At 36.7% G+C, this 13,618-nt stretch overlaps 1 protein-coding gene across 7 annotated transcripts in view; it reads left to right on the top strand.

Annotated features, from left to right (window-relative positions):
- cttnbp2 (cortactin binding protein 2) overlaps positions 1-13,618 on the top strand; it is a 94,921-nt gene that overhangs the window by 65,518 nt on the left and 15,785 nt on the right. For all 7 annotated transcript variants that reach the window (XR_011346692.1, XM_069903894.1, XM_069903895.1 and 4 more), the window contains 3 exons: positions 1,559-1,645; positions 4,186-4,285; positions 9,824-9,982. Coding sequence is in view for 6 of the 7 variants with exons in the window: in XM_069903894.1 (XP_069759995.1) it covers positions 1,559-1,645; positions 4,186-4,285; positions 9,824-9,982 (346 nt within the window). In the remaining variant the exon portion in view is untranslated. The remainder of the gene's footprint in view (positions 1-1,558; positions 1,646-4,185; positions 4,286-9,823; positions 9,983-13,618) is intronic.

The raw sequence follows: 13,618 nt of genomic DNA, 5'->3' as shown, positions 1-13,618 counted from the left end.
GAGAGGAAAATAGCTTAAAATTGTACCACTGCATTATTTTACCAAGGCCTGGGTGCCGCTGGTGCAGAAATTAATTTGATTTATCTTTACTACAAATCTAAATTCATTGTCCTTGCTGGAAGGAATAAGATTTCAATTGTAATGGTTGCAGATTATTTTGTTCCTCAAGCCTGTTCTGTCACTTAGTAAAATATTGGTTCACCTTTTGGCCTAATTTCAATCACTTGTATGTCCCCAAATCCCTTTATCTTTGGTTGCAAAACATCCAACATTTAAAGTTAACAATTGGTTTCATGGAAGAGATTTTGAAACCAACCAGAAGAAGCAATTCCCCTCAATTTACTTTCTAATTTCCCCTAAATATCTTGAAAACATTCAATATAAAGCTCTCTTATTATTCTATATTCCAGGGAATAGAGCACAAGTTTGTGTAATTTCTCTGTGTATTTTCACACTTGGAGACCAATATTACTCTGTTTTCCTCAGTATATTCTTTCTACTATGTGCTACCCAAAACTGCTGACAATGCTTTATAGTTTTAGTCTAACTTTTATTCACTTTGACTCCAGTTATTTAGGATGGATTTCACAAGATTTTCTGATTACAGCTATACCCCGCTTACGAAACTAGAGTGTTCCTACGGAACCTTTCGTAAGCTGAAATGGCATAAAGTGAAAAGATGATTACCATTGATTTCTATGGGAAAAAATTTTGACTGTTCCCAGACCCAAAAAAACCTCACCAAATCATACCTAATAACACATCAAACCTAAAATAACATTAATCGGGAAGATGGTGAGTTTTGACAGCCCCGCAGGCTGCCCTGTGATTGCCAAACCAGCCGCGCGCTGAGAGTCCTGCTGTCGGCTCTGTGACAGATCCACTGGCCGCTTTTTCTTAAAAGTTGAAAACCTTTCGTAAAAGCAAATACGGCTTTCTTTGTAAAAGTGAATTTTTGGAATTGGGGTATACTGTATATCCAGTTGATGATCTGTTTACATGAACCACTCAGTCTTTTTTTGGACCTCCACTCTTCCTTGCCTTCACCAATCTGGTAAAAAGGCAATGCTTTCATTTTTGCTCAGTAACTTAATATTTTATCATCTCCGCAAGTTGATACTTTTATCTACACCTCTTGTTTCTCTGTGTCTTCATTCAACCTGTAAATCCAGTTCTCTATTCCATCATCAATATTGTCTTTAAATATACTGAAAGGTTGTTGCTCCAGCATAGATTCTTACAAGATGCCACTAATCACCAACTACCAGTTTGAGTTAATAAAATATCCTAACTGGAACAAAAATTAGCACTTGGTTTAATAAGCTTCAACTTTAATGAAATGTCCAAAATTTTATCAGATGTCCAGGAAATCCATGTAAATAGCAATTAGTATCTCTAGACATTGCCCCAGTGTAAAAGAAATTCATTCAAGTGTGAGGGGCATGGTGAATTCTAGTAAATGGGTTTTATCGAAAGCTTCAGTTTCAGTTCAGAAAGTTGCACATTTTCTGTGACAAGCTTCAGCTTTATGAAATTTTATTCTGAATTGACTTTACAGGTTGAACAATATCATAATGTGATTTTTCATGGGCCAGTGGGAAGCTGTCAAGACCATGTTGCACATCAAATAGCAAACTGTATTAAGGTAAATGGATTTCCTCAGGGACATTTTATCATTGTTAAACTTTCCATATGTTTTATATAAATCATGCACACTTATGAGGTGACTTGAAATGTGTATCATAAACAAAAAAAGTGTGCATGATTTATATAAAGCATGATTTTAAAATCTGATGAAACCTCTTTCCCAACAAAATCTATTCAGTCCATGTTGGCAGATATTTATGACAGTTTTGGAGAACTCTAGATCTAAGCACTCTTGTAAAATTTTCTTTTGTATTTCATAACAAACTATTTTGAAATGAACCAGCAATCTCAAATTAAATTGTGCTTGATTGGTGTTCAAGCAAAGCAGGAATAAACTGCAGGTAATTGGAGCACCATATGTTCAAATATTCAGTTATTCTTGTGAATTGTGCCCTTAGTTTTATTTATACCAGCTTTAATAATGAAGCTGCCTCAGTAAATATGTTGATTTCAAATCTCTGCTTCATCGTTTATTTTCCAGGGCAGTTTGGCCAAACCTTTACAGCATAAATTAACATTTCGTGCAAATCTGTTTTCTGTATTATTTTGCACAAGAATTTTTTTTTTTGGCTAGTTAAGCTATGTTACATTTAGAATTTCCACAAATCCAAATGCACTTAATTGTTTTATATTAAAGTATGATATATTTCCTTATTGCAGTTTTTATGGTTGATGTTGAATGTGTTCCGTATACCGTATATTTTGGTGTATTGCAACTGACGTATAAGTGAACCTCCATTTTTCAGCCTACTTTTAAGGGTTTTATGGTATATCCAGTGTATTAGTTGACCCCCATTTTTTGGGCTGTCAGGGCTTCCCAGGAACAACCCAAAACAATTTTTAAACACCCCAATTGCAAGTAACAAAACTCTAAATTAAGTAAGGTTAAAAAAAAAACCTTGGCCTACCAGACTGTGATGGCCCATGGAGCAGTGACATTGTGCTCCAGTCGGGAGCAGAAATCTCAGATTATCAGACAGCAGCGCGACGGCCCACAGAGCTGGACCGTTGACATTGTGCTCCCGGTGGGAGCAGGAACCTCAACTTACCAGGCAGCAACGGTGACCTCAAGGTCGCAGGTAAGTGTGCTTATGGTGGTGCCCAGCTTGGGCAGGTGTCAGAAATGGCAGTGGTTGAGAAGTGCTTACAGCATCGACTTGTATGCTGAATTGATGTCAATCAGTTTTTTTTTCGGTGAATTTTAAGATCTCAAAAGTGTATCTGATGTATAAGTCCACCCCTCCTTTTTGAGAAATTTAGGGTTTCACGGCTGAAATATACAGTAAATTGGAATGACAAGATGAAAAGAAACATTTCTCAGGTCCTGTGGCTTAGAGATATTATTTGTCACAGTACAAATAATACTGTGCACTCAAAATAGAAAATCCAGTCATGTTTGTTCTAATTATTCTATCTGCAGTAGTATTGGTTGTGCAAATAGTCGTTCATGAATTTCATCTTCCCACTAATGTTGTATTTCTAAATAACACAGCTTGTCTATGCAATTTCCATTTTAAATTAGGACAGAGGAAATATAATGGAAAACACTGCAAAGCAGTGGACAGCTTGTTTGGTAATATTGCTGTTCCATTTATCCTCTGGACCATGTGCATATTTCAAAGAGTCACTAGATAGTGACATTTATTATTTGGACAGAATAGGAAAAAAGTAGACATAAACGATGCACGCCATATCCTGGTGGTTTACGAGTTCCACACAGTGTCCTTGTGGTTCATGAGTTGCACGGTCGGGACTGTGCTCCCTGGGTCTCGAGCGTTCTGATTGTGTGGGACGGCTGGGCAGATTTGGTGCTCACTAGATAGTGACATTTATTATTTGGACAGAATAGGAAAAAAGTAGACATAAACAGCATCACTTAGATGAATGTTGCTATAGGTCTTGGAACCAAATTTTTATTGTAAGTGGTGCACATCAATGTGATATAGGACCAATATGGCTGACAGTTAGCAATTGGTTCCATGGAGCACACGCAAGCATATTCCAAACACTTTCCTTGTGCATTGCATTGTGGGAGTATAATACATAATATACTAATTAGGCACAACTGACCCCTCACACTGCCCTGAACTTGCCAGAGATGTTGTAATTTACTGAGATGATTGACCAAGTGGCCCCATAGCTTTATATGAACCACCTCTAGGAATACACGTCATGCAATTAGTGAATGAGGGGTGGATTGGGTCAGATCAAGCATAATCCACTCCTTCATTTTGGACTGAGAGGCAATCATGTCATGCTTAAATTTTAGAGGTGATGATATTTTCTCAGCCAGGCATTTCTGAATGTCATGGATATGTTGAAACAAGAAGCAATCTTCCTAACTTGACAGAATGACTAAATCGTGCACTAGATGCATTTGCTAATGTTTAGAAAGTCTGATCTGTCATTTGCATCTAATCTCCATTATCAGCTAAGCAATTTTTTTGTAAGACTCTAAATGTGCGTTATTTACATTGTTCCTGGCTGATCCAGAGACTGCAGTTATAAGTTAATTATTCCACATTTCAACTCTTGCAGCACAAGCAGGAAGCTATTGGCTCCAGCTGTGAAATAATACAAATTGAGATGGAAATAAGTTTATCAAAGGACCAGCTGGTGGAGCTGTTTATTCAGAGTGGTAAGAAATTCATAATTGGGATTGATACTGTGTAAGATTCAAAGTACTGAGAGAATCTGACAGAGTGCAGTCGGGTGAATGAAGATTCTTATCAACAGTGGTTTTGTAGTAATAAAGATGGCAAAATAGTGGTGCTTGCCACATTATTCCAGGGAACCTACCCTAATTCAGGGATGTGACATACGTAATTTTCCACACAGTTCTCAAAGTTTCTCAGCCCATCTGCTTGCCTCATCATTAGCTGGTACCGTTTGCTGTATCCTCCATGACAATGAAGGGAAGTTGCATGTGATTCTGAAAACTTCTGGAACTATTCCTGCTTTTTAATATTCTGAAAATATTTCTTTAGTATAATTTGGCTCTGTTGAAGATGCACAGTTGCCTTGCTTGAATACTTCACAACAAAGGACTTTTTAAATTTTTATAATGTTTTTTTTTAAATATAGGTTCTACTTGTTCATGTGTTCATTCCAAATTGACTGGCTCTCTATACAATATTTAAGATCTTAACTAAAAATTGCTTTATGGTCTGTGAATCTTCTTTAATGTGATTGCTCATCAAACTTGATGACACCACTGCTGCTCGGTAGCAGGGACTTCCTTTGAATTGAAGCCTGATGGCAACAATTTTCAGTGAAAGGAGGTTTCTTGCCAGAGATTACTTTATGGGAAGTTACCTTCAAGGTTCGCCGTAAGCAAGTGGTTCCCAACCTTTTTCTTTCCACTCACATACCACTTTAAGTAATCCCAATGCTATTGGTGCTCTGTGATTAGTAAGGGATTGCTTAAGGGGGTATGTGAGTGGGAAGGGAAGGTTGAGAAGCACTGCTCTAGACCCAATTGTTACTGAAATATTTTGCTCAAGACAAATTGCCATTGGCCCATTTCCTTTGGAGTTGTGAAACCATGCACATAACGAGTCAATTAGGTACAATTAAAACAGTGGTTTTCAACCTTTTTCTTTCCACCCACATACCCCCTTAAGCAATCCCTTACGAATCACAGAGCACCTATGGCATAGGGAATACTTAAAGTGGTATGTGAGTGGAAAGAAAAAGGTTGGGAACCACTGCCGTAAGCTCAAAAGATGCTAAGCGTTCACCATGTTTCTTGGTTAAACACTAGACTTTTTCAATTTTAGTGCCAAATTGATTTAAAATAGCTTTTAAAAAATATTTTATTTTTCATAAATACATTCATACAATCTTTAAATTTTTATACACATCAAATGTATTAAATATCTGCAAAATATTTCTGCCCCCCCCATACAAAACTAAAGCTTCATGTTCTGTCAGAGCTCTCATTTTTCATAATTCTTTTTCAAGGATATCACATTATTACATATATTGAAAGGTCACATTTATAATTGGACCCTTACATCATCCAATTTTGGTTGCCATATCTTAATGTGTCATATTTATTCTTTAAATGATGAGTAATTTTCTCCATGGGTATACAACTAATTAACTCCGAAGCCCATCGAGCAATAAGAAGGGAAGAGTTGGATTTCCAGGTAATGTTATATACTTCTTGGCCACAGCCAGAACTGCTTCAACAAAGTGAATTTGAAATTTAGTCATTTTGTAGTCACATCCATAAGGTTACCCAAAAGGTATAGCTCTAGGTCACGTGGGAAAGACACTCCTGTTATTCTTGTTAGTGTTTCAGTGATATCATACCAGAACGGCCTCACCTTTACACACAACCAGGTAGAATGTAAAAAGGTTCCAAATTCAATACCACATCTGAAGGATATTTCAGATTTTGATTTATGCAGTTTTTGTGGCGTGAGATATAGTTGATATAAAAAAATTGTATTGAATCAGTCCATATCTTGCATTATTCACTGATGTCATATGATCCAAACACATTTAAGAGGAATTTGGACAGCTACATGGATGGGAAAGTTATGGAAGGCTATGGTCTGGGTGCAGGTCAGTGGGACGAGGCAAAAAAAATGGTTTGGCACAGACTAGAAGGGCCAAAGAGTCCTGTTTCTGTGCTATAATGTTCTATGGTTCCACAGATACCTATTAATTTTGAATAGAAATAACATAATTAAAATGGCATGTCCAAATCTACATAGTACAAGTATCGTATAAATTCCAAAGAGTGAAAATGTGATCTACTAGAAATAATTCTCCAAACAAAGAAAACAGAGATAAAGAAATAATTTTATATATATAAAAACCCAACTAGCTACTAAAAAAAAATCAACTGAGTGGCCTAGTCTGAGGGCTTGGGAATAGTTTAAAACATAACTCCTGTCCACCCAACAAAAACGACAAGATTATATTATGTGTGGAAAGGAAGAGTTAATTCATAGAATAACACCAATTATATCCCATGAAAGTAATCAATAAATGGTTTCCATGTTTCTTCAAATTTAGTAGTTGTATCTACTGATATTTCTGATTTTTTTTTTTCTCTAGATTTAAGAAAGACATAACATGAGAGAGCCATTGAAATTATGTAGGAGAATCAGTCTTTCCATTTAAGTAAAATGGCTCTTCTTGCTAATAGTGAAGAACAACTAACTGATCTATCTCCCTCCTGTATACTTTGCAACTTCCTTTCCCTTTAACAGAATTTTTTGTTGCAGAAGAGGATTGTGTTAGTTATTCTAAAGCTTATCAATGCAGAGTCATTTTGGCCTGTTTTAAAGCTTCATTGCAGCAAAGATGACCATGCCCAGAATTTTACTGAGATTACAATTATAGGAAGCACTGTTATACTGAGGCCAAGTGATGACTTTAACAGAGAACAATGAGTGGAGTGAAATCTCAGCCATTCTAACCATGGGTGAATTTAAAAAGTTACTTACCAATTTCGATTGAAATTGACTATCATGTTGGTTCAAGTATTCTAATAAGAAGTAAACAATTCTGCACTATTTCTGTATACTCCAGTTCTGAATTCTAATGACCCTAATTTAGTATCTTGCATTTTTCTTGCATAAAAATTTTGAACCTAGAACAACAGCATGCTGGAACAGGCCCTTCAGACCACTGTCTGCACTGAACATGATGCCAACTTCAACGAAATCTATTCTGCCAGCACATGATCTATATCCTTCCATTTCCTGCATATTCATGAGTCTACCAAATGGCCTCTTAAATACTTCCACCACTACCCTGTTTTCAGGCACCTAACTGTTCTATGTGTGTGAATATTTAAAAAAAAACTTGCCTACATCTCCTTTAAATTTTCCCCCTCTCACTTTAAGTGCACTTTCACCCTGGGACAAAGACTGTCTATCCTAACAGATCTACCCTCAGCAACACGCCAGTGAAAACAACCCAAGTTTGTGCAACTTCTCCTTAAAGCTTAAGATTCTGCTTATTGTGTACACAAAAGGCACAAAAAAGTTTTTCTTTTATTTGCCCTTTAAGGATTTATTCCTTTGCTTATTATGTTTGTACTCTACAATCCAGGCAAATCTCTCCTGTACCCTTTCCAAAGCTTCCACTTCATTTCTTTTAACTAGAATTGCACACAGTTTCCAAGTGCAGTCTAACCAAAGTTTTATAGAGCTGCAGCATGACTTCAGTACTTTTATACTCGATTGATTGGCTGAGGTAAATTTGTAAATTGGTGGAATGTGGTAGATTGAATTCTCAAAAAGCAATAAAGTATTTCACTTTTTAAAAATAAAACATGTCAAATGGGTCTGCATTTTTGGATGGAAATTTATTAGGGAAGGATTAGGTTGAAAGTGATGGATAAGTATTATTGGATTCAATACACAAGATGTAGATTAATATTGGACAGTAATTCACAAAATGAATCCTTTATTACAATTTCAGTCAAAAATTATAATGTAACACAGAGGGTATCAAGCTCATCATACAGTAATCGAATGAAGATGTGATTTTCATCCTATATAACTTTTAAATCACTGAGGCATCAGGAAATATTTAGAACTTTAAAAGAAAAAGGAATTGCAGATGCTGGAAATACTCAGGAGGACAGGTTGCATCTGTGGAAAGAGAACCAATTAATGTTTCGGGTCAACTTAATTTCTTTCCTCACAGATATAGCCTGACCTGCTGTGTATTTTTAGCATTATCAAGTTTATTATTAAATATTCAAGACTTGGCAGCAGTACAGAGAATTATTTCAACATCTGCAGGTTTTGTGTTTCTCAGAGAGAATATCCAGGTCAATATTTCACAAAAAATGTAAAAGAGACTACAGAAATGTAAGCTCTTCAGCCTTTAAATGGAGCAACTCAAAAAAAGTTATTCCAAATATTATTTGGTGTATGAGTGCACTCGTTCCTATGTAAACTTTGGCATTTGAATAAAGAGGCACAGGTACAAATCAGTGATTAGAATCTAAAAATTGAACTTTTTGATTGATCTGCAGTAATTCCAAAGACAATTGAATAGTTTGCGTAGGGATTATTTTTTGTTCTTATTCATCTATACTTTGTAATTAAATAATATGAGGCAGCCTGTAAACGAAAAATACCTAAGACACCAAATTTGAATTTCTGCATTTGTTTTCAACTGAGCATGCTGGATATGAGAATAACATTCCCCTTGCATTTAGAATATATGCCTTGTCTACTTGATCACTGCATTAATTTTACCTTCATGCCAAACATTTTATTATTTCTGATCTTAGACTTTTTCCTTAATCATACATTAACCTGAAAATCAATCTGATAATATGCATGCTATTGGCATTACTAATGTTCTGTCTATATTCATCTGAACTAATTTGTTAACAAAAACACAAAATGCTGGAGAAACTCATCTGATGTTTTGGGCTTCTTTATCAAGGTATGGAAGAATGACGGCAGGCATCTGAACGAAAGGGTTGGGGGGAAGTGGGGGAGGAAAAGGCAGGAGGTGATAGGTGGAGAAGGGAGAGAGGGTGCAACAGCGATTGGGGGAAAGGAGGGAGGAAAACTGGAAAGGGGGAGGGGAAAAAAGGCGAGCAGGTTAGCAGACACCAGAGAAGTTTATGTTAATGCTATCTAGTTGGAGAGTGCCCAGACGAAAAATGTTATTCCTCTAATCAACAGATAGTCTGAATGGGGTAGTACATAAGGCCATAGATAGATGTGAGCATGGAAGTATGACACAGAATTGAATGGCTGGCTATTGGAAGATCACTGTTAATGTAGCGGAGGTGCTCAGCAATCTCCCAATTTGCCACCCGTCTTTCCGATGTTAACAATGCTGTTTCATTTTCTAAGAATTGCTAAGGAAAAGTTGGCTTCTAAGCCATAGGATTACTACTATGTGTGATGAAATAATGCATTCATAAATTACTGTCACAAGTTGTATTATTTGTTTACGTTTTATAACATTACTGTAAATTTCTGTATTATGTTGTAACTAATCTGAATGTTTCACACTTTTAGTAAAATGTAATGTAATTATACAGTTTTTAAATTATATAAAGATTAATCTTGTTTTGTCTTCTTTGAAAAGCCCAAAATTTGAAATGACAGTATGAATATTTTAATTGAAGTTGTGTAATAACTTTTGCTTTTTTTTTTTACGCACCATATTTAATCTGTTCCAGGTATCTTGGTACCTTTGAGACAGTCTTTTGTTACTGAGAAGGTAACTGTTGTCATCATGAAAAACCTGGAGACAGCCACTTCACTTTCAGAGTTTCTGGGTGAACTACTGGATGCCCTAGAAAACAGAGGTGCTGAAAATCCTTTTACTTTCCAGCATGGTAAGGTATCATTGTCTATTTTGTATGTCTTGAATTCTGAATAAAATATTTTAATATGACTTGAAAAGTGATAAGCTAACATATTACTGCTTCAGTGTTCAAGGACATCAGTGTGACATGGAAACAGAAGAAATGATGATTTGGTTAATTTCATGGCACAATAGAGACAACTTTCTAATTTGCACAGTGGGAGGCTAACCTAAAATGGTGAGGACTGAAGTAACACATTCTGCATAGGTATTTGAAAATGTCATAGTGACTTTGCAGATAGATGGAGTCACATGCTGTTTTCTGCTCCAGATTTCAGGAAGCCTTAGTGTCAGATGAAATTAACATATTACTGTTCAACTTTTGAGGTTGGATTTCTTTCAAATATGGTAGTGTCCTGGAAGTCATAATTAATATTTGTTCATTATTTTGTCTACAACTCTACCTGCTGAAAGCCAAGTTAATGATTGGCTGAAATATTGCAACATTGGTTTTAATAATCCATTAAAAATACTGTTCTGAAATTGCTGTGGGTACTTTCAAAGACAAGAAGTACCCAGAGCTCTTTTGCAGAACACCTCTGCAGATCTGTTTTTTGCACAGACCCAACTTTCTCAGAAACAGTGATTGGAACTTGCTTGTTTGGCAGGTGTGTGGAAGTGGTGTTTGCATATCATCTGTTCATTGCACACCATGATTGGCTTTTGTTTCAACTGGCATTATTGTCAGTTTCTCATTCTTAATACACGTCATGGATTTGCTAGTACTTGTTGTATCACCTGTAAATGCAACATAGGCAGCGAGAATACTGCTAACCATGATAGAAACACAGGACCAGATTGGGCAAGATGGACATTGCACAACAAAAGGGATATCAGTGGTAAAGAAAACATTTTCCTGCAATAAGAGTTGCCATAGGTTGCTGTAAAATGAAGGCCCTTTGATTGAAAATATGAGTTATTGCTCAATATTAAAATTGTTTTCCTTTTGCATGCATTAAATGTTTCTTAGTGGAGGGTCGATCATCCATTTGTTAATGCTGGTTGAAATCCTGGATACGAATAAGAACTAAAAGTAGAAATGCTGCCATCTCTGACATTGTTTGGTCACCTTCACATGATCCCAGCCTCTACATTATGGATGCAATGCAGCAATCACCTCTTTTGTCATGTGGAGATTGAAGGGGTCCAGGCTGTGCAGAGTTGAAAACGGCTTGGTTTCCAAGTTGATCCTCATACTATTCCCTTTGGAATGTGAACCATAATTTCCACTGACAGCTTATCCCCAGAAAATGGCATGAGGTTTGCCTGTACTGGTTTGCAATCAGCTCTGTAACAAATATATACATTCATTAACTGATACCATCTAGCAACCCTCACCTTCATTATCCACTGAAGTAACTGTTCACTGAAACTATTTTGATTTTAAAAGTAAAATTTTAATAGATTGATAACATGCTAAAATTTAAAGTTCAAGGTATACTTTAAAGTCAGAAATTATTAAATATTTTGAAAGTGCACCTTTTTTTGGCAATACTCAATTCTTTAAATATTCCATAATTTTAAAATGCAGTCATAAAATGATTTTACACAATACTGAAATTAAAAAGGTTTACATTTTAAAAAAGTGAAGCAATTAACTCTGCAACATTGCTATTGTCCCCTATAACCATTAAATAGCTTATTGATTATAATTCTGGTAATGCAAGCTACCATACAGAATTGGAAAGTAAATCAATTGGAAAGTATGTTTTTTTACACAGCATTTGTGTGATTTTTCTGTTCTGAAAAGCCTCTGAAATGCCGGCATTGGTCGTTCACACTGGAACAACCAAAATTTTCTGTACCACTTTGCCTTTTTATACAGCATACCAGCATTCCATGAATAAAAGGGGCAGGACATGTAACTCAACAACGTCGGCATCTGAATCTATGTCACGGATAACATACCATATTTGAAAGCATGTTAGACCCACTTGTTTTTCCCAAAAATGGCTCAAAAATATTCCCCAAGTTTTATATGCCAGGTTGAAATTAAGGTGATAATGGTGAGTAACGCCGACAGAAAAGCTGTTGGTCCCCGCACTGGTAATTTTTGTGTGGAAAAAGTGTCAGGACTGTGAGACAAGTACTCACATGCACAATTAATAAAAGAGGATGGGAAATTCGAAGCGGGAATAAAGCACATGTACACATTTTATGAAAGCAGTGTAAAAATGCACATAATTTAATAAGACCTATGCACACAATGTATAAAGTGGCATGGGAAAATACACGGATAATTTAATAAAACATGCACACGGTTTATAAAAGAGCATGGGAAAATCTCATTCAAGTATTGATCAAAAGAAATGGATTTCAAACTTTTTCTTTCCACTCACATACCACCTTAAGTAATCCTTTCCTAATCACCGCTGCCTATCGTTGGGGCTAGTGGTGGGCTGTTGGTGGAGGAACGGGGCAATGGGCTTCAGACTGTTCAAAATGAGGACAAATCCACAGACCAGCTTGCTCACAATCTGGCAGACCTAGTATCAAATTTTTGTGCTTTGTGATTGTCCTCACCATCTGGCAGAGCTAGTGTCAAATCTAGGGTTAGTGTTCAGGTTAGTTTGTCTATATGAAGGCAGCAGGATAATTATCCCTCGTGTTCACTGGTCTCTGAGGTTCTGTGTCACTATAAACTGCCCATTTTAGTTGGCCAATGCTTTCATTACCTCGTGCCTGTTTCTAGCTCTGAGCGGGATCAGTGCCTTATTTCCTTTCCAGTACTTGTACATTTTGATATGCCCTGGGTAAGTTTATTGTCTGCATAGTGGGTGACCTTGTATCCACATCTTAGGATAAGGGTTAGTTGTGGGATTTGGGATAGGGTTAGGGCTATGGTTAGGGTTCTAGTTAAGATTAGGCATTGGGTTCAGTTAGGGTTAATGTTAGGGTTAGGCTTAGTGGTCCACAGCAACAGAGAGCAGGCAGTGGACCACTGGGACAGCAGGCCATGGGAGAGAGCGGGACAACGGGCCGTGGGAGAGAGCAGGCAGCGGATGGCCGGGACAGAGCTGCAGGAGAGAGCAGACAGCACTAAAAAAAATACAGTGCAAAATATACTAAGAAAATTACAGAACACAATACGTATCATGACCCAAGTTGGTCCTGGAATGCCTGCAATGCAGTTTATACTGCAGGTGATACGCAAAAATTACTTGATGAACAAAAGTTGGGACTAGAATGGCACCCCAATTCTGGTTCTGTACTTTTTATGCAGCACACATTCTGGAAAAAAGGGAATAATATCCTGGAACCAAGTAGATGTGTAAAAAGTATATTTGTTCCAGAGCACTTTTGTTACATGTCATGTACTTTTCAAGTGGGTTTATTATCCCTTAATAAGCCAAATATTTGTAGATTACTATGTGCTTGTGGTTGCTGCAGAATATGTGTATCCTCGAACATTCCTGCAAAGCAAGGAAAATACTTGGATGTTATGCTTTTGAGCCATATTTGTTTTTAACCAAATGCCGTAAGTTTCTTGTGAGGTATGGATGATAAAATATGACACATGGAAAATCAAAGGAGACACCGCATGAACTATCAGGAACATGAGAACAAGTGTAAGCCATTTAACTTCCTCCAGGATGTCCACTGTTCA

The sequence above is a fragment of the Narcine bancroftii genome, chromosome 11 (genome assembly GCF_036971445.1).
Source record: "Narcine bancroftii isolate sNarBan1 chromosome 11, sNarBan1.hap1, whole genome shotgun sequence".
In the NCBI taxonomy this organism is placed as follows: domain Eukaryota; kingdom Metazoa; phylum Chordata; class Chondrichthyes; order Torpediniformes; family Narcinidae; genus Narcine; species Narcine bancroftii.
This window is presented reverse-complemented; position numbering and strand designations above follow the sequence as displayed.